General features: G+C 41.9%; 1 protein-coding gene across 1 annotated transcript; it reads right to left on the bottom strand.

The window, feature by feature from the left end:
• Positions 1-7,818: 7,818 nt before the first annotated feature.
• On the bottom strand, positions 7,819-11,758 carry LOC100882481 (segmentation polarity homeobox protein engrailed). Its single transcript, XM_003704983.3, has 2 exons — positions 10,591-11,758; positions 7,819-8,948 (listed from the first exon to the last, which is right to left on the bottom strand). Exons 1-2 carry the CDS (start codon positions 11,276-11,278, stop codon positions 8,593-8,595), a joined length of 1,044 nt encoding a protein of 347 aa, XP_003705031.2. The 5' UTR covers positions 11,279-11,758; the 3' UTR covers positions 7,819-8,592.
• Between the last annotated feature and the right edge of the window lie 10,519 nt (positions 11,759-22,277).

Here is a 22,277-nt window from a genome sequence, read left to right as displayed (position 1 = left end):
ACCGATATGGGGATATAAGAATTTGGGATTTAGGAAATTAGGAACCTGCGGATCTGGGCAGTCAGGTGTTTAGAGATGTGAACATTTGGAAATTTAGGGATTTGGGAATTTGGATATACACCGATATGGGGATGTAAGAGTTTGCTTCTTTGGGGACTGAAACATTCAGAGATTTGAAGGTGTATGCATACGTGTATTCAAGGATCTGGAGATGTGAAAAATTTGGGAATATGAGAGTCTGCACTTTTAGAAACTCACGAACCTGGTGATTCAGAAGTTGTACAATTTACAAACTTCAACCCCTAAGAGAGTCTCTCCTATCCAATTTCTGCGGTGATATTAAGAGACTGCTTATGAAAAAAGTTTGTATATGATAATCTTTCGCTCATTAGTTATCAACAATCGCAGATATCGTGTTGTGTTCCAGACTGTACCAGTTGGAGCGGTCCACTTTGCGGCCACGTAGAGGGGCGAGGAGGGAGGGCAATCGGTCACTGATTTGGTCAGATCCATAAGGAGCGTGCATAGCGAGGAGCATTAATGACCCGACAAGCATTCCTTGCCCAGATGCCCGATCCCCTCTCGTTTCTTCGTCCCTTAGGAATCTTCCTCTCTGTCCCACCAGCTGGCCACCTTCTCTTTTTCTCGTCTCGTTGCTTCCTCGTTTCTCCCGTCGTAACGCGTTCCCTCTTTCTTCAGCGTCGATTCGTCCACCTCTCTTCATCTTCCTCTCGTTCCGTCCCGCTTCAGAAGTCTCGCGCGATCGCGTTGGGTGGTCTTTCTACTCTTACCGACTCTCGGTCCCATATAGCCGAGAGACGTGCGCACGTTCTACCATGTTCGGGACCTTCACGACAGACAAACCGAAAGCAAACCTTTATGCCCTTATACCTTAAACGCGAGACACTCACGCACCGTGAGCTAGCCGCGACAAAAGCGCGAGAGGAGCGTGGGAGGCCACGGTAACCAGATGCGTATTTCGCTACTTTCATCGTTCTTTCCCGTTTTTCGTGCACGCTCGAATTAGACTTTACATCCGGAAGTCTAATCTTACGGTCTGGATTTTACCCATCTGGGCTGACTTTCATTATGTTAGGTGTCGATGTAGATTTAAACTCTGACAGAATTTGGTAACATGAAAGTGTTACAAAATAGCACTTATGGTCTCAAGTTTTAGCTGAAGACTGTGTAAAGGGTTCGGCAATATTTTTCACACAAAATGGCTGATCCTTCGTTACGAAGAGTGAATCGGTTCACTTAGGATCATAAGATATTAGTCTCATACTTTATTTAATATCACCGATTGTATTAACAAATTGTCAGAATCTAGTAATTAGACATTCTTTATAGCGTAACAAAGTGAAAAGTACCATTTTATGAAACAAGAGACTGATAGCTAGTTATGTATTATAGGATGACATTATGGGTTAACAATAAATTGATTGACATGCTGTATGTCCTTTTAAGGTGTCAGCCATTTTGCACCCAAAATATCAATGAAATCTTCATGTTGTTTTTTTGATCAAACTCTGAGCTTCAAATTTTTGTTTATATGTTTACTATATGTTTTGCTATAAGTGTTCCTACATGATGCTTTTAAGTCCTCAAGTTATATCAAACTTCAAACTACATCACAATTGATGAACTTCAAGGTTAATTATAGAAATTCTTGACTTAACATAATTCTACTTTTCACAATCTCGACATACGCAATACTTGTTCATGCACGATAGAATCAATTTTCTCACACGAAGTACAGGCTCGTTAGAGTCTCTTGTTTGCATCACGACGATGCAGTTTTAGTTCACGAGAAAAATCGTCTGACACAAGCGTTACTAACCGGGAAATCGTTTTATTGACGTATGTACGAGAAGATCGCGAAGCCAGGAGGAATGTCTTTGTCCGTAAAATGTCACTTGCATCGGTTTAACGCTGCACCCTTCGAGTCGTACCCCCTTCGGTTATCCTTACGCCGGAACCAATTGCTTCGTCAAGGTGATCTTCGACAATACATTACGCACTTTTCTCGCCTGTGACATTTATCGATACACGACCTTTGAGTCTCGGTACTTAAGAAATGGGAACTTTTATTAGGGACATGCAAAAGTACACGCTCCATCCTCCACGGGAGATCTTACTGAAATCTGTAATGCACTTTCGTTTTATCTCGCGTGATTTATCTTTGAGTGCGCAGAATTACCTTTACAATTTTTATTAAAAATTGCAAACTGTGCCAAAGGTTATGCTACAAATACTATTCGTTCTTATACTAGTAGAATATTATTTCATAAATAAAATATTAACAAAATTGTTTTGGAGACATCTTTGTGTGTTTTTCAGGATGTTTGGAAAAATCTTACTCGAAAATTGTCAAATCAAAACTTGCACAAATCAACCCTTATACAAATCAATTCGTACTTGACAGAAATATAGAGAATATAACAAATAATAAATAGAGAACATCGAATAGTATGAAAGGGTAGAATTTCACAAATAAAGGAAGATGTAGAGGGACATTAATCGTTTACGAGCAGGTAGATTAATCGCAGGGTATCTTCTTTTTGACTGCTCTAAATCTTTCTTTGGCCAGGGAAAAATAGAGCAAACAAGTCGGATTTCTCGGTGGCTCCGCTACTGTGTGCAGGCGAATTTTCATCGAGCCACTCTTCTCGAGAGTCGGGTGCTATTTCAGCTCGTTAGGATAACGAGGATCTAATGTCGCGTTCACAGCCCGGCCAATTACGCGTTACGGGCCGAGGAGCACATCTTTCGGCGGATCCGCATTGCGACCAGCTTGTCCGGAAACCAAGATAACCACCGACGGTCTAACTTTGTAATTAATCGACGGAGTTTTGCTAGATTTTTTGCCGCTTCCACGATTTCAATTCTACGCGTTTTTTTAGTTTCTGCCTTTAGCGTTCTCTCTCCTGTATTTCTCTAATTAGTCCGACTTTTTGTTTTGTACATGTATGCACGTGCATATGTGTTTACATATATGTATGTCTATGCATATGCACATATGTGTATGTATATTTGTGTACACACATATGTGTATGCATATGCATATGTGTGTATGCATATGTGTTTACGTATATGTCTATGCATATGCATATGTGTATTCATATTTGTGTACACACATATGTGTATGCATATGCATATGTGTGTATGCATATGTGTTTACGTATATGTCTATGCATATGCACATATGTGTATGTATATTTGTGTGCACACATATGTGTATGCATATGCATATGTGTGTATGCATATGTGTTTACATATATGTCTATGTATATGCATATGTGTATGTATATTTGTGTACACACATGTGTGTAAGCATATGCATATGTATATTTGTACGTATATTTGTGTATGCATATGCACATATGTGCATGTATATGCATATGTATATTTATATGTATATTTGTCTATTCACATATGTGTATGCATATTTGTGTATACATACAATGCGTATGCATATGCATATATGCATACACAATATAAATTAAATATTCATGTAAACATACGTGTATTCTGTGTTACAGCTTAAAATAGAGTATTACAAATTCCGTAATAGCTACAAATTGATGAGTGGATTTTTCCTGCTTATCGCACAATTTACATGCTGCTTGCATGTTTCGATATGCTCCAAATGCATCTACTTAGACTGCCTTGCAATTAAATTCGCCTCATCAGAATTTAATGCAAATAGCATTCATTTTCTTGTTAATAGAATTGTGCTAACATATACGATAGGAAAGATAAACGAATTAGAATTGTATGAATACATGTAACAAGAAAACGAAAAAGAAACGTTAGAAGGCTATTTACCTTATCTACTGCAAGTAGTCGTGGATAGTAAGACGCATTATCATATCGCGTACGAGAGATATGACATTTTATTTTCACGCCTTAATATTTCAACTTGACACCTCGCAATATTTACATAAAATTAACATTATGCAAAGTTAGTGCTTCTAATTATTTGAATACATTAATAGTGTAGTTTATGGGTGATATCGGGTGGTCAATTTGATATCAATTAGTGATCGATGTGATAATTGATTACGATCATAATTTCATATAATTTAGTTATCAATCACATAACTCGAATACTCATAAAAAAATAATTATGCAAAAAAATGTAACAGCAAAATACAAACTTCCATAATAATAGATCTCATCGTCAATAAAGACTGCATAAATATTTACAGCTTATCTTAGCACCTCCATATCAAAAGCTGCTCAAAGAATTAAAGTTCGGTTAAAAGATGAAGGAAACATATCCGGACGCAATGAATCTGCGGATCAAGGAATCTTTTAACGTTCCCAAAGAAAAAATGTCGCGTTCTCGTTAAGTATAATTCATAGTCGGCTCTTTCGTGTCCATTGGTAGGTCTCGCGATGAGAGACACGCGTTCACAAAGCCTCTTTCTCTCCTCGTACGAGGTGATCTATTGGCGAGACATCTGCCGCCGTGTCGTCATAGAGACGACGCATTTACGGGCAGCTAAGTGGCCTTTACCCGCGGTTCCCGAAAGCGACGCGATAAATTTTGCTTCGCCTCTTGCGCGGACCGCCTTTAATTTGACGGGCCGGGGCTCGTTACACTCGTTAGCAGCGACGACGAGAGGAAACGCGCCGATCCCAAAGCGTGCGCACGCGGGTTCTATACAGGGGCGACCGGAATACGCTGAGAAATTTGGGAATTTAGGAACTTACGAGTTTAGCAGTTTTTTAAGTTTTGAAATCTTGATATTTTTCAGGGTGGAGGACTTGAAAGTTTGGCGGTCTGGGAATTTGGAGAGTTAGGTATTTGGAAAGTTGTGAATTTGGGAATTTGAGGATTTGGGGATTTATGAATTTGGCGATTTGAGAGTTTGGGGCTCTAGGAATTTGGGAACTTGAGAGATTGGGGTTCTAGGAATTTGGAAAGTTGTGAATTTGGGAAATTTAGGAATTTGGAAATTTGAGGATTTGGGGATTTATGAATTTGGCGATTTGAGAGTTTGGGGCTCTAGGAATTTGGGAACTTGAGAGATTGGGGTTCTAGGAACTTGGGAATTTGAGTATTTGGCAATTTATGAATTTGGGGAGTTGAGAGTTTGGGGCTCTAAGAATTTGGGAACTTGAGAGTTTGAGGCTTTAGGAGTTTAGGGACTTGAGAGTTTTTAAATGTATAAACTTACAGGCTCTAAAATTATGAAATCCTGAAACTTGACGTCTTGAGGATTCATGAACCTACAAATTTATAGACTCTCAAGTTCAATGACTAAGTTTGACTTTAGTTTGAATTAAAAATCTATGAACCAATTAGCAAATTCGTAAATCACCCAACCCACAAACCGAAGCTGAAGAAGACTCTCTCCATTTCATTCGTTAATCGGCATAAAATAAGTCGTCAATAACGTGTCGTTTATTCAATTCGTCGGCTCGTTAGCCTCAATCAATTAATATCATCTCGGTCCATAAACGTCTCGAAAGCAACGCGAGCTCCTCCGTCCGCAAGTGTCTAACTTTTGCATGGTGATATTGTAATAAACAAGCGGCAAAGTCGCCATTAATCGCCGTAGGATCGCAAGGTGGTCCCGAAGCGGGCAAGAAGACGAAATTTAGTGAGCCACTGGCGGAAACGTAGAGACCCCTAATGGCCATTCCGATGACTATGGTTCTCGACCACACTGCTAACTCCCTTCCACCATCCCTCTTGTCTTCTGCTTGTTGCACCCTCTCGTCCCTCCCTGCTTCTAACTCGTTTTCTCCACCCTGCCTCTTGGCCTCTCCAACGTATATGCAACGGCGTTCCAGCAATTACGCATCGCCGCAGTTAAATACAATGGCCAGGACAACGACTCTGTAATTTATCCCTGGTTTGGCCCACCGGTCCGTGCGTTTGTTTCCAACGCTGGAAGAGAACGTCGCTTACCCCCCGTTAACCGACACGTTTTCCCGCGCGAACAACCCCCGTGACCAATGTCGCCCTTTAAATTAATGATAATTAATAATGGAGAGTTGTATGGACGCCGTTCGTCACAGTTACCGAAATAGTCCGGAGAGATTCATTGGGAATATTAACACTTTTAGGAATTATAGATCTAATATTTTACTATGTTGGTTTAATTATTCAGATGGGGCTTCTAAATGTTTAGAACCTAAATTTTAGTCCTATCAATTTTACTGGGCACATAGAGTTATGTTTTCAGGTATCCCGAAATTTTAGGACTAATTTCATTTTCAGTTAAAACTGTTTTTGAACATCTGGACTCAAATGTGAACAAGATAGAAAAATACTGAATTTTTTACCAAGATGCCACCAGAATGGACATCCACTCTCTTTATTGGGCCTAACCTGCTATGTTATCAAAAATCACTTCCTCATTTCCCCTATTTCTCTATATAAAACCTTCATTTCTTTTACATAAAACATCACATCCACAGACCCTCAATTTCAGAAATAAATTCAGACATCAAGTTTTGACGACTTCGATTACGAGAAACGTTCAAAAAATGAAATATGGAATGATCGCGTTACGTTGATGGTATACAATCATGCCAGGTGCATCTCCCTACCGTTCAATAAAGAGTGCACGTGAAATGGAATTTACCTTTGGCGAAAATACCGTTGCGCGCAATTACGGCGAACAATGCAGTATCCCGATAGAATTACCAATTAGGGATCGCCACGTTTAAATACAATGACCAGAAACAACGACTCTGTAATTTATCTCTCGGTTTCGGCTACCGTTTGCGTGCGCGATGCTACCCCTGGATACTGTTCCTCGCTGCGGTTTTCACGTTCGAATTAACAGCAATTAATAATGTTCCGTCGTATTTATTCGACAACTATCGGACGTGTAAATTTCGCGAAACTCAAATTTAGAGTTATTTAAATCTTTTGTGTTGAATAGTCAGTGCGTTGTATGGTCAAATAGTTGCATGTATGTTCCACACGTCACCTTCCATTCGCTTTTACGATCAATCTGAAAAATGTTTCATTTCTTGCATCTCATATTGTAAACCTATTAACTAAGTTTAACGAGAACCTAATTCTAATATAAAACTTGATAAGCAAATGCAAAAAGCAGTGGTATAATAGCATCGCAAAGTTTATCACACAAGGTGTCAATCATGTCCTCAGAAATTACCAGTTAATGACACAACAAAGTATCATTGGAAACGCGGCGTAACTAAAAGGGTAAACGTAACAAATTTCAACGTGTCGAGGTAAAAGGCCACTTTCGTAAATCTGTTAGCGAACAGACACGTATGGCGGCGTCTAACAGGTGCAGATATCTTTTATCTCCTGCCGATCGCTACCGCCATGCGAGCGAACGCGTTTGAGCTAGTCGCGCACTGTCATTCTCGCCACGTTCCATTTGTCGGTCGCGCTCGAGATACCGGGTGTCTCGTTAATTTGGGATCAATTAGCGCGTCACGGTGTGTCACCGTGAACGAGGCGTGCCACGCATCTGTACTTACCCGTCCGTGTATGTGTCCGTTCTTCGACCATGTAAATTTTATTAATTACGTCTCTCCGCTTTCGAAAGGACGCTCGTGGAACGGCTCTCTTTCCCCTGCTAAGATGAAATTCGTTGACTCGCCGTTGTGAATGCGGTGTACAATTACGGCTAACGATCGGAGAGAAATCTTGGCTGTTTATTCGAATCGAAATTTATGATCGCGGTAATTGTGGATTTCTATTAGTCTGACCGAGTAAGCGATTATTTATTCTTCTTCTACTTCTTCTTCGCTTCTTTTTTGTCGTCGAAGAAACCGTGTAAGGAATCCGAGGACAGGAACAGAACATAGAACGAGGGAGCGTGTATTTTTAATTCGATTTAATCGGTGGCAACATGTAAGCGGGTTACATAGATTATATCGACCACATATTGTGAGACACTGGTATATACGCATGCTGTCCAACTCTGTCTACATAATATACATGTATGTATATACATACTCCGTATTGTATATACTCGTACAATAATTAGGAATATACAGTGTGAGATCGTTTCGTATTCACACGCGACCGTGCGCAACCTACACAAATAATAGAATCTTCGCGCGGCAATTATACTTTATCTCGTATCATACATATACACATTTACGACCAGTCGTATTTACAACTATGTACACAGGAAATAAATTAATTTAACCGGCCGATAAACATCGGATCCAGTTCGCTTACTATTCTTTACGCTCATATACATAGGTAGTTGATAAATATAGAAAGGATCAGTCTGCGATTTATGTACAGTCAGAGCTCTCCTTTAGATTAGGTCAATTTAGGGTAGCAATCATTGGATGTTTTCATCATCATTGGATATTATCAACAGATGTTTGAAAATTTTTTATTTCTAGATTTAAGGGTTGGGATTCGTTTAGGTAGAAATTTGGTAATCCCACAGCGTTCGCGAGGGATGAATATTGCCGTACAGCGTTTATATTCGCTTCGAGACCACAAAGACCATCTAGACCTCTTATTTAAGATCATGATCCAAGGATAAAGTTCCCTAACTTACCCTAAATTTTCCCAAAATCAAAGGTAATAAAAGTCTGCGTCTTGCCAGTATTAGCAAGCTAAACGTTAAACTCTCAGTGAGGATGATTGTTTCCGGTACCGACTTCCTCTCCGTCCTCGTCGACCGGGACCGTCGAATGGTTGTACAAGCCCTCGGCCATGAGCTGAAGAGCCAGAGGGTTTTTCTGTCCGCTAGCTTTCTTGATTTTCGCCCGTTTGTTCTGGAACCAGATCTTGATTTGCGCCTCGTTGAGACCCAAGTCTCTAGACAGCTGTTGTCTCCTTCTCTCGGTCAGATATCGATTCTCCGCGAATTCCCTCTTCAGTCTTGCCAATTGCTCGGCGCTGAACGCGGTTCGAGGTCGCTTCTCTTCCGGCGTGCCGTTCTTGCTTCCGTTCGCCGTGCGTTTCACTCTCCTCGTCCGCGGACCTGGAACGTTAATTGTTCATTGTTTTTACATCGCAATTGATATTCAGCCGGGTTAATCTTTCATTAAGCCTAACAGAACGGGTCCCTTTGCGGCACAGTTCCGCTGACTATCTCTGGATCATTCGGCCGCAATTGGTATATTAAACACGGTGCCGCGTTTATCTGTCGCGAGTATCGCTTCACCGGGACCTGCATTATTACAGGTCCAAATTTGGCGATCATCGCGAGCGGAAAACTCGGCGCGTGTTCGACGCGATGAATATTCATAAAGCATCGAATCGCATTATCGAACAACGGCTCCTAAAACCGGTCGCGAGACAAACGGTGAAAACGATCGGCTACACGAAAACATGGGTCCGCCTTCGATAGAGTCTCGTTTGGTGTCTAATGAATCGCCTCCGAAATTCCACGATCGCTATCCTCAAAGTCCCACGAACCGATCATTCGAGCCGAGAAATTCCATCCGCAGGATACTTGACCTAAAATTCCCTGATTAAGATCCTATCATCCGCCATCGATCCTCGAATACTGTTTAATTAACGGGAAGCCCGGTAGTGAGAAGCAGAGGATCCAATCGAGATTCGTCGTAATTAGTAACACGGTTGTCTGGCGGTAAGGTCGCGGACCACCTTGGACACGATTCACGAGTATCTGGGCCACGATGATTGCGGAGGGTAGATCGGGGACATAGGTTTAACGGAATGATGCTATGCGAACTGTTGCAGGTGCTATTCGAGTGATATGTTCGCTTGGATGCGATGGGTTTGGATTAGAGTTATTTCAGCTGGGTCTGAAATTTTAAAATGTGCATTGTGACGGTAGTTTAAGTCTTTTTAATTTTGTATGTGAAGGAGAATTGCAATTGGTTCTATTATCATGTGATACCACATGTTAAATCAATTCTTGATCGAATCACAAGACTAAACCAAGCATTGGTATCGCATTGGTTCACAACGTAGTACCCCCATCCGTTGTGTCGCACACCCTTCTTAATTCTTCCTAAACTCTCCCTGTATCTTCCCTAAATTCCCCCGAAACTGAAAATAAATTCCTCCCTCTCGATACTCAACTGAAAGGAACTAATGCAAACTCCATATGCATACCTAAACGCTATACAATCGATCCAACATATAGCACAGCAGAATATATTAATCTGCTGATGTGCCTCAGCCTAAGATTACAGAATAGAGAGGTATAGTAACGACGCTAAATCGGAACTGGAACGACGCTCCAGGAAACTGGTTATTTCTTTATGGAATCCGCTCGCGGAACGCAGGCACCGACCGACTATAATTGGGTAAGCTTTATGCGACCAAACGATTTTTCGATAGCGTCTCGCAGTTGATTTACATAGAAACTGGTTTCTAGATGTAACGGTCGCCAAAGTTAATTGATTAAGCGGATACGGAGAAATAGTGGTACGAGAATGGCGAGCTATGGCTACCTGCTCGCGTACCGCTCGACTTCCTTGATAACGCGATTAACTAAGATATATCTGTCCGCGGGAATTCAATTCCAGCGAATACGGTTGCGAATTAATTCTTACGTTCGCATGTTCCCGGTAAATTGACGGTATTATTTCATTCCCGTGTTTGCGCGAGATCGCATGACTTCTGATCAGGAATAAATAGCGAATACCTACCGGAAGACGGTCTGTCCGAGTATCTGGTGCAATAGACCCACGCCGGCCAAGGACTCTGTCCGTTGATTCCAGCCTGATTCGTGACGGAATTGCTAACACTTCCGAAGTTGCTGTCTCCGCTCAAGGACTCGCTGCCGATGGTGGAGGACGAGGAGCCCATAGAAGGCGCTCCTGTCACCGAGCTTCCGGTTACGGAGCTCCTATTACTCGCCAGACTCTCGAGACTTCCGCTTCTGCTGAGTCCACTGTTCCTCTGAAGGGGCGACGTCAATCCGCAATGAGTGGAAAACAGGTCCCTCTCTCTGTGCACGGAAAAACCGTTCGGTTGCGGTCTCGTGGGAGACAGTCTGTTCGAGGAGAGACTCAAATCCCGCGGAAGGGACAGAGGGCTGTGTCGCGGGATCGGTACCGGGATGGTGGTAGAGTGTCCAGTCAAGTTCGCCTGCTTCGGGGTCTTGGTACTGAGAATCGCTTCGCGCCCAAAGTCTGGCCTCAAAATGTTCACCACGCTGAATCTCAAGGGTGTCTCTATGTCCTCCTTACGATCCTGCGGCTGTTCTTGACGAGGCACCACGTGACTCTCCGGAGAACGCACCCGGTGATGATGATGATGGTGGTGGTGATGGTGGCTGCCAATCCCCAGTCGAAGACCGTACGCAGAATCCATCGTCACAAGTGCTACGCTCATCGTTCGTTCGTGTAAATAGTCCTGTGCGTGTTTCGCGCGATTAACTCTCTCTCGCGATCGTCGACTTGGTCAGGGGTCCTTAACCTTCCGTCAACATGTCTGCACGGGAACACGGGGTCACACTTGTCACTCGACTCATTAATCAGAAGTTCACTGCCGAAACACTGCCTCGTTCTCGGAGATGACACTACAATCGGTTCACTGTGCCGTTCGTAAACGCGAGCGGATTGCCTGTGTCATCGAAATTGAACGGTTCCCGCGTGATCCCGTTCACGTGGTTCGAATCGTGGAACGTCCCCGTTGCCCAAAGCGGTTCGACTCTGGATCAGCTCCAAGAGCGGGAAGTCTACTCGGTATTGGCTTTTCTCGAGGTTTCCGAGGACTCGTGCGAGTGCTGTGACGGGTCTGACTGGCTGTCCATCCGTCGCTCAGTGATGTCTAAACTAGGGGACCTGTGGTCCCTACTTACCGCTTGCCCCTCCGCTCCCCGCGCCCCTTCTCTCCTCCTACGCCCCAGCCTCGAGTGCAGTGCACTAGACACCCTCGATTGTATCTCTATTAACTCTTCAGTCACAGGCTCCGCCCACTGGCGTAAGGTTCGCCCCACCACCGCCGTCACTCGACGGTCCCCACCACGCACGGCACCAATAGTAGGGAGCCTGGGTTTGGGTTCACTACGATCGATGCCGTTGCAGCCAGTCTCCTTTCGACAACGCTCAGATTTCTGTCTTATTTATACCTTCTTCGTCAAAAACATCCAACATACTCTTTTACATGCGCCCGACAAATCCGCACCCGATAGCCAGATCCAGTTTGAGAAGCAAATTCAAGTCCATTTTCTTCCCCGTTTAATCGATTTTTTGTACGAGGCATGTTCAAGTAGTCTTGTTTGCTACTATTTTTAGAAAGTAACTGTAATAGACTCGATTCGAGACCCGTTTGCGCTAGACAATTAACGCGGACAAGTCATCAGACCTTATCCAGATAAACAACATACGGGCAAAGGAGATAGGAAGTCTGGTACTATACTGGATGTACTGGGTTACTTATCTGGGCGGGGTCTGACAACGTGACTTACTTCTAAACTGACTCACTGACTAATGTAAACATGTCTCTAGTCCAATTCCTAAATACGGTAAACCACACTTGCATGAAATATAATTGAAAGAATTTCGATATGACCACATCAGTGTTCGAGTTTATACACGAGTATATTTGCACATTTGCAAAATAAGAATCCCCAGCGATGTTTCCCAGTAATCTAAAAGTTCGAGTCGAAAAAACATACGTGTCTGCCCCACTGCGAACGTTGGTAGAGGCATTAGCTTCTCCCCGCCCCGTTTCGCTCTCCCACCATCGGCTCGACCGAAGATCTCGCCCACAATCTTGCCCCTCCCCGCCAGGCTCCGCCCACTTTGCCACCCCTCCCACTTTTCCGGTGCCCACTACTCCATACTTTTGTTCCTCCCCACCCTGATTACCGTCCAGAGGCAGCTAATTCATTTCTTCGAGTCGACGAGCGGTGTCTCGACGATGCGGCGCGGATTTTATCGTTCGACGTCGAAATCGCTTTATAGAAGAATTTACTCGGCCATCCGGATCTTCCGTCGACTATCCCCCCTTTTTGGGTGGGGCCTGCGCGACAGTTAACGAACAAATGTATTATCCGTTTCGTGGCAGATGCTATTTCACAGCCTCCCTTCGACATCCGCTCTCCTCCACTTCCGTCCTCGCTCGTCACGTGACTCGATCGTTCAATCGTTCACTCCTTTTGTGTTTGTTTAAAGGTGGACTTCGAGGAAGGGTTCAACCCTTGATGGTCCTCATGGAACATGGTTAGTTTACAACTTACTTCCACGAACTTACTGCAGTTATTGATGAACGTATACTTTTCTGTTTCGACGCTTCTTCTGGTCAGGCTCGAATTTGACAAGATGCCAATTGGTAATTTTGGTGTATTTGTTAGGGGACCAAATGTAGAGGAGATTGTGCAATAGGTTTTTATTTGATAAATTTTTAGATTTGTGAACTTTCAAGTTTTCAAACTTAGAGTATTAGAAATTTGGACATTTACGAACTTGAAGAATAAGATTTACGAATATGAAGAATTTTAAATCGCAGTTGAGTATACCTGTTCTTGACAGACGTAAGTGAACCGTGCCGTTCAAGAAAGCTGAAATTGCTATGATTTCGTTGTGACTACTCGAACGGCGCAATTAACGTCATTAGCAGCGGCGACGACACACTCGGTCATTAACCACTGAGGAGAGAAAATTACAGCTATTAACCCTTTTAACGTCTAATCGCATGAGATTCTCTTCTTTGGTCGAAACGTTATTTGCTCACGACATGAAAGGAACAAACCTATGCATTAGAAGCACGCGAGATTTACAAGGAGGCGTCGTTAAAATCGTGGCAATTAAAGCTCGTAATAGAACCGATCTCGCGGCAATCAGGTCACACGCAATGCGCTACGTGTCGAACTGTAATTAAAGAGGATCTAACGTTTAAGCGTGAACATTTGCCGATTAATTAACGTTCGTTGAACTTGAACATACGGTCACTGTTTTTACTTCTCACGTCAACTCGCTCAAATTACAGAGTCCGTTTCGTGCAATGAACAAGTTAGCAACAACTAATTTCAACTTTACATATTCGCTACAAGGTGTGCGATAATTTGCACATGATGATGCATAATGTGCGAGGTAATCATAGTCCAGATAATGATCGTAATCGTCGAAGCAAACAACTGTAGTACACGTACGATAATCTACTTCGTTAGAAATATAGTGGTCTGGATGTTTGTTAACTTAGAAAGTTTCTAAACTCTCAGATTTCTAAATTTCTATCTTTCCCATCGAGTTTAAACATTGAAGAATCGATTACCAATCACATAGAACAACGTCTAATAAATCGAATTGAAAGTTATCGAGAGTCAAAGACCTTGCCTCCGCCTCCAGAGCCCCGAAAGCGGGCAATTATCGAGCGAAACTGTTATGCACGACGGAAAATTGACTGTAAGCATTCCTGCAACATTTTCTTAGCCGCAAACCACCTGCTTGTATCGAACGCGTTCATGCACGACACATTCTCCCCAACAGGTTTCAAAATTTTATTGCTAACCACGCACGACCAGATTGGTCGACGGGTGAACAGAAGGCAATTCTTTTGTTCCGCCAACGTAAGGGCAGCCAAAGAAACGCGTGAGATCGTTGTTACGGTCTACGGTTTTATTAATGACCACACCTAAGGGATACCAGCTGCCACGAGAACCACAAAGCGATCGTTAGTCGCTGCTTGGATTCGTGCAAGAACAATAATAGAGATAGCCGCTATAAATAACCATAACGTGTCTATCCATCAATAGAGGCCCCGTCTGAAAGCAGAGCCGCATTCTATGCCACTTTCCAGTTCGAGTACCATCGACGGGAAGGGATAGATCCTGTGAACTACTCTCCGCTAAAACATCTATGGTAATAAACCTATATGTGTCGATTGATCGTGACAAATCGTTAATCGTTTTTGCCATGGACGAGTTAAATTACTGGAAAATGGTCATTAAGGTTCTAAGTTGAATTGAGATGACGAAGCCTGTGAAAGTGGGTTAAGTCCTTCTGTTCCATTTTGATAACTATGTAGTTGTTCAAAATACTAGTTTATTATCAACTTACTCATTATGGTTTATCAATGTCTAAATTTTCGATATCTCTTCAAAATACTATCCTCCAAAATTCTATAAGGACATCAGAACACTTGGCAGTAACATTCTGCGGATCTCGAGATCAGAAAGGGCAGCGGTTAATGTATTCGGAGCAGGTCCATAATTCTAAGGAAGACTGAAACGTCGACGTTGTCATTCATCTCCCGATGTCCGTTGAAACGTATTCGAAGCAAAATGACTCATCGTAGAGCGAACTAATTCGTTCGTTAGGATAAGTAACCCCGAAGGAATCGCGGTCGAAAAGGGAGAACGCCTAGAGCGAGACCAATCGCGAGTCTCGTACGTCAGGGATTGATTGGGTTTTTCGTTGGGCATGAAAAAGGAAGAGCCAGGGCGCTGGATCTTGCCGCGACGATCATTATTCCCCGAACGCGATTTGTAAACGGGTTCTATTTATGGCACTGCAAACTCTATAATCAGCCGCCGCAGGGGCGACGACTTATTTAGAATAATTAATGCAGGTACGACCTCGCCAACCGGTTGTCAGCCAATCGGACGCCTCGCCGACTCCCACCACTGGTCCGCCAGAGGGGAAGCTGTGGGCGGGGCGACGCTCGGCCACGCCTACTCGGCTCGATCCACATGCAACCTCGCGTGCAAACTCTCCGCTTTCCCCTCCGTTCCTCGCCCCTCTACCGACACTTTTTCGAGAGCCCCGCGATATTTTCTGGAGCAGAAGCCTGCGCGTAGCCATGCGCAACCGGACGAGATATCGTGCTATCTTTTTCGTGATCTCCCCGGAACCCGCTGCTAGTTGTCGGGTTAAATTTTGAAATCGCTGGGAGGATGATGTCGTGCTTTCGGTTGATACAGTGCGATAAAACTGATTATGATTAGCTTTAAATCGCGGTGACACGTCATGGTGCTGTGGTGCTGGAATTCGTTTCATGAGATATCTTTTATGACTAGCGTTAACGAATTTGAAATTTCTATTCAAATTTATGCTTTATGGCGTTCTGTAGGTGCTCCGAAAATCGTCATACGAATGGGAACGTGATTATTCCTTCGTTTTTGTCGCTTTTCAAAATACCGTAATGTGAAGTTTATTTAGGTTGTTTGCTTGTAACAATTGTTAACTGAACCTCTCTTTACACTTCGCTAGTTTGCTTTTGCATTATGAAGTTGTTTATAATTTATTCCATGTAAGCATTCATATTTTCCAAACTTTATAACCATGATTCTTAACCACAATTAAAAATATCAGTCTATATTTATAGTCCGTTATTATACAATATTTATACAAATATTTGACAATGGTCAGTTATTTACATTTACTTCTTAATTAACCTAGCCAGTAAATGTTTCCTATCAATCTTCTCATACTTGTTCTCTCATGAAACATTTGCTCTTTACGTTTCACCCTTATGTTCAAATACTATCCAATACCTTTCTGCTTCGCATTCCTGCATTTTGTACCTGCACTTTTCATAACATTGTTAACTGCATTCAATCCAAAAATACTCCAACTAATCTCATTCTTGCAACATTCCAATTACCCAAACTCTCTCGTAATCACCGAAAAAAGAGGGTCTAGTCTTCTAAGTATTTGCAGCATGCATAATCGAACCGTAGCAAACAATGTAGCACGAAAACGCGTGACGCCAGTGGTGGAAGGGCGTCGATAATAAATGCGGCCGACGGGACGCGTGAATCCAGATAACTACACGATCAATCGGTTTGATTGCAAAGTATCCGACGGCCAGGGTTGTACATCCACGAAAGTGCACTCCCTCTTTCCCCAACCCGTGGACACACCCCTGTGCTACACGAGACACCATCGATGATTCCCCTAATCCCGTTTATAAACACTCGACGACCACTCCCACTATTCCCGTTGCGGAGGGATGATGCGGATGCCACCCCTCGCCAACAACAACATTGCAGCTCGTTTTCACGGCCTGTTACGCGTTCCGTGATCGCCAGACTATATTTATACGCTGGCTGAGATAATGTACACCCGGTACATACGAAGATAACCGCACCCTGGGGATGCGGTATGCTGCTTATGAACCGTTCTAACACGATGGGGAACCGCAAAGTGTGCTGATTTATTGACGGGGTTGCGAAGAACGGGAAGAACTGCTCTTCGGAATAAGGATATTCCGTGGAAAGCAGCTATTGGATAAATTCACTTAGGTCATTCTTTGCGTATGGACGCAAAATATCACTTCTGATTTTTTAGATAACAAATACAGAAAGTTTCTTTACTCAAAACTACTTTAGGAAAGAAGTACGTTCGTGATATGTAGAACGTCATATGTGAGAATGTTTTATGTTGCACACTTTTTTGTTAAAATTTCTCTACAATTATTGCCATACACCCTCTTTTACACTTATGGAAATTCATATACCATTTGCATATGCACTCGTACTCAGATTATGCTCAGATGTAACATATCAAGTTTTCCAACATATATCTTAAATATAAATATACATATCTTAAATAGCATTAAAATATACTGTTGTTCCCAACATATAGACAGTTCGATTATATTCTGACATGTCAGCAATACTGTTCAGCAAACACCTAAGAAGTTACCATTTCATAGTTTGCTTGCTTCGCAGTACAACTCGATGTTGGTAATTTATGAACTTGTTATACTGTGTTTTTAGGAACATTGTACAGAGAAATGTATTCGGGTGTGTCAGATTTTTTCACTGAACCTCTACAATATTCTATTTTCATACATAGCCATATGATATACAATTTGCAACTACTTTAAATTTCTTCTTACATAGTTCTTGCTTATAAAAATTGTCGTTATATGATCCAAGATAAAATCGTACTATGATAGTTGTAACAGCGTATTTCCAATTGCAGCCTAATTTAGACTTCGAACAAGCGATCCAGATCACAATTCGATGACTCCCTGTAGTACCATTCAGCCGTTACAAGAACGTAAATAAATAAACCGTTTTGTTTCTGGTTTCACTATTTTCTCGATTCAAACAAGAAGCTTTCAATAATGAGGCCATTCGAATGCCTGGTAGTGAAGATTTTTTCTAGCGGTTCATATACGTACGTAAGATTTTTCTCGTTCCAAAGAAGAGGAAAGCAAGGAGAATCGCCTCGTCAGCGAGAGTTTTTGTCGAGCCACCCCTAGCCAACATTCTACCGTCTTGTCCCGAAAGCAAAAGGAAACAATAAGACAAGAGTGGCGCGAGCGAGCGAGCAGAGCCCAGGCTAACCCAACAGGAGAACCAATTACCGGGCAAACTTTTTACCCGGTGCCCGTTAATCACATTAATCCATTTAAGAGCGAGCGAACGGTCCGTGTATACATCGGGGCAGCGAGCTAAAAACGCACGAATACGCTCGGCACCGGGTGGCTCGCGGTGCCCGGAGGAAGCCGATGTAAAATTGGTACGTGTTCTGCGTAATCCAGCACCTCAACCGGCCCGAATATGGCGTTAGCAGGGCCGGCTCGCATAACACAAACCAATGGAACCTTCTATTCTAATGGTGGTTCGTAACGAGCTGCCTCAACAACGCTCGCAAGTTAAGTAGAGATCCTCGCTGTGTTATCCTGATCCTTCGGACACCGTGATCCGATGGAAAACCCTGTGACCACACCTGGGACGATATTCGCCATTGCACGCTCGTACATTTTAGAAAAAGATGTGACAGAAAAGAAAATTAGCCGATGAGGCCGCTGTTGCGCGGACCCTGCACAAACTGGTTTCCCGTGTAACAGTGGAAGCATTAAGCCCGGAAAGAAGTTCACGGTTATGGTAAGCCGAGACAAGGGAAGTTTCTCTCTTACACTCGCGCACTCGGTTTAGCGAGAGAATGATGAGGATCGAAGATCCTTGTCCTGATTAATTCGCGATGGATCGGGAAAATCGTGTTACTTGTTTTTTCGTGATTAAACAACCTCATTTCCGAACTTGACGTTTATGTTATTTAGCTTGTGGATTTTGTTTATACGTATTTGCTGAATTTTTAATGATTTAGGGACGGGACGGATATTGACGACGGATATTATTTAGTCGAGTTATTAAAACTTGAAGATAGAGAGAAATAGTGCGAGTGATTTTAAGTGATTACAAGTATTAATATTACCAATAGAATTGTTCTTCATTAATTTGTTATAGTATAGGTTATAGTATATGTTATAGTATAGGTTAACAAGATTAACTACTAACAATCTGAAAATTTTTTTATTAGTTTTCAACATTCGCTTCAAAGATCATGTGACAACTGTAGTTAGTATTAGTACGACGTTTATCGGAGGAGCATTTTACAGAGGCATAAAAGCAGTAGGTCACCGAAAATGTTCCAAAAAGGCAAGTCAGAGTCTGGAGAATTGCAATCCCTCGGATTAGTTTCGCTTGAAAACGAGGCGCAGGTGTCGCCGCGGAAGGCGTCCATGTTTCGAAAACACAATTCGTTCCATCCGGATTGTTATCACCGGAAAAGGCAAGGTACCTGGAAAGTCCATCGATTTCGTCACGGTGACCGGTGCTAGTAAGTTTTCCAGGAGACACGATTTTCTTTTTCACGTTCGTCTCGCAATGAAAATCCTTTTCGCTTTCACCCTCAACGTGATAATCAATAACTTGCAATTTCTTAATAATATTTATATATTTGCGTTAATATTATAATTGCGTGTCTATCGAAAAGTCTATGCTGTCTTGTCTACTCTTATTTATTTATAGATGTTTGTTTATAAAGGGTTTCAGTTGATTTTCGGCTCAAGGATGACCGACACGCGTACAAAGGGCAACGTCGTATTGTCCGCTGCGGTTTCCTACGGTTCAACGATCAAGAAAAGGGACTAGTAGTCGAAAGAAGGGTTTGTTTATACTCGGACTTTACAGGGGGTCTCATTGTTCCCTGTGACCAATTGCTCGCCGGGAGGTCGAGCGCTCTTCTTTCTCTCGAATGGAAAATATTTTCAAGGTGATGCACCGGAGACACGGAATTTGGATGAAAGATACGAGATCATTAATTGTTTAAATTATTCACAGCATGGGAATTTGGGAGAGTGGGAATTTGGAATTTGGAAATTTGGTGATTTGGACCCTTGGGAATTTGGGGACTTGGTGATTTGGAGCCTTGGGAATTTGGAGGTTTGGAAATTTGGGAATTTGAGAGATTGGAAATTTGAGAGAGTGGGATTTGGGAGAGTGGAAATTTGGGAGAGTGGGAATTTGGGATAGTGGGAATTTGGAATTTGGAAATTTGGTGATTTGGACCCTTGGAAATTTGGGGATTTGGAAATTTGGAAATTTGAGAGATTGGAAATTTGAGAGAGTGGGATTTGGGAGAGTGGAAATTTGGGAGAGTGGGAATTTGGAATTTGGAAATTTGGTGATTTGGACCCTTGGGAATTTGGGGATTTGGAAATTTGGGAATTTGAGAGATTGGAAATTTGAGAGAGTGGGATTTGGGAGAGTGGGAATTTGGAATTTGGAAATTTGGTGATTTGGACCCTTGAGAATTTGGGGATTTGGAAATTTGGGAATTTGAGAGATTGGAAATTTGAGAGAGTGGGATTTGGGAGAGTGGAAATTTGGGAGAGTGGGAATATGGAAGATTGGGAATTTGGAAGAATGGGAATTAGGGAATTTGGGGATTATAATAACAGGGATTATAATCTACTAATAAGTAGGCGTCCAAGAAAGTTATAGGTTTCATGCTTGCAGATAGACTTCATATAAAAATTAGCAGAGATGTAAAACTTATATAATAATTATTATTAATGATACATACTATGTATACTTATTATTAATTATTATTAATGATACATATTCATAGAAGAATTGTTAGTATCATTTTTAATTGTGTCATAGTACTATCTCTCTTTACATGAACATAGATTTATAGTTCAAATTGAAAATCAATTTTAGTCGATTAATTAAGAATGCTACTTCAAAATTTTGATCCAACAAGAAGTCTTGAGCTATCTTTTGAAGTTACTCTTAAGCGTGAAAAACGTACTCTCCGTTCGAAGGAGGTAAAACGTGTTTGCCCAACGATTGCCGACTTTTCCCGCATCGAAAGTGTCATTCAGGATTCTTTGGACCATCTCCGAAGGACACCGTGCGCACTTAGAGCAGAAAATACATTCAGGTAGCCGTTACAGGTAGACGAGCTGCGGCTATCCTGGACACAGGACACGAGGGGGTCCGTTATCCTGCGGAGATAATCTGATTTCCCGTGACTGAGATGTCAAAACTGTGTCGTCCTTGACAGCTTGGTCAACCTGCTGTACCGCCACGAATTTCGAGGAAACATGATTTGCTTCACCGTCAGAATTCAGATATTGTAGGGAGACTTTGAAACGATCTTTTATGGGATTGAATTTTGTTGACTTTGGTCGCCATTTTGAAGATTTCATTTACTTTGTTGACTTAGCACTAGGGTTAATATTTTTATTGCAATGTACTTTAATTAGACAGATATCGTTACTGTATTTAGGGTACGATATTTGCAACATGTGATAACATTTAATATAATACTTGAGGATAAATTTTCGGAGGTATTCGAACTTCTTTGAAGACTTTGTTAGGTTATGTTCAGAGACCCGTTACTCATAACAGACTCACTCATTTCAGAAACCTAACCTAACTATTTAACATTGCAACCTACAAATTATTTGAATGAATACATAAAAACTTGACGAATAAAAAAGAGCTAAATGTCATTACACAATAAATGTCATTATATACAAAATTTATTGTAGCTGAAACTACAGATTGAAAGGATTGTTCACATTCATAGTATGACACATATTACACGAATTACACATATAAGTAAAATCTCTTAAATAAAAAAGTGTATAAATCTAATTCACCTTGTCTTAAAGTTTAATTAAATTGTAAATGAAAAGAAGTTAAAATGAAAAATACAAAAGCACAAAGATAACCATAGCGTTGTATTTACCTGATTCACACTAATCCTCGTCGTTCCATCGCCATGTTTATCCATCTTCGGATAATCCGGCTTAAAAAGTCATAAGTCGTGTTTACGTTTGCCTGGTACCGGAATACTACAATCCAGACTGACAGATTTTTAAAATAACACTCGATTTACCTGCCGTTTGCATCAACAAAGTTTCCTCACCCTTTATATTCAATACTCATCCACAGATACTTTCCTTACCGAATAAAATTCTAACAGTTTTTACATTCGGAATTTTCTTCTTTTTCCACAAAAGTTCACCGCGAAAAGACATCGAGTGTGTTTTGACATCGAATCGAAAAGACAAGGCGTGTCTGGAAAAACAGCGATCGTTTGGGACGAGCGTGTCGAAAGCGTGAGAAGCCTAAGCA

Source organism: Megachile rotundata, chromosome 9 (genome assembly GCF_050947335.1).
Source record: "Megachile rotundata isolate GNS110a chromosome 9, iyMegRotu1, whole genome shotgun sequence".
In the NCBI taxonomy this organism is placed as follows: domain Eukaryota; kingdom Metazoa; phylum Arthropoda; class Insecta; order Hymenoptera; family Megachilidae; genus Megachile; species Megachile rotundata.
Note: the sequence above shows the minus strand (reverse complement) of the source record. Positions and strands in the feature narration are given on the sequence as shown.

Excerpts from the sequence above, each read along its gene's own strand:
- LOC100882481 (XM_003704983.3), bottom strand. The coding sequence starts at position 11,278 with ATGAGCGTAGCACTTGTGACGATGGATTCTGCGTACGGTCTTCGACTG. Across the intron at positions 8,949-10,590 it reads CTCGGACAGACCGTCTTCCG|GTCCGCGGACGAGGAGAGTG; the intron begins GTAGGTATTCGC and ends TTAACGTTCCAG.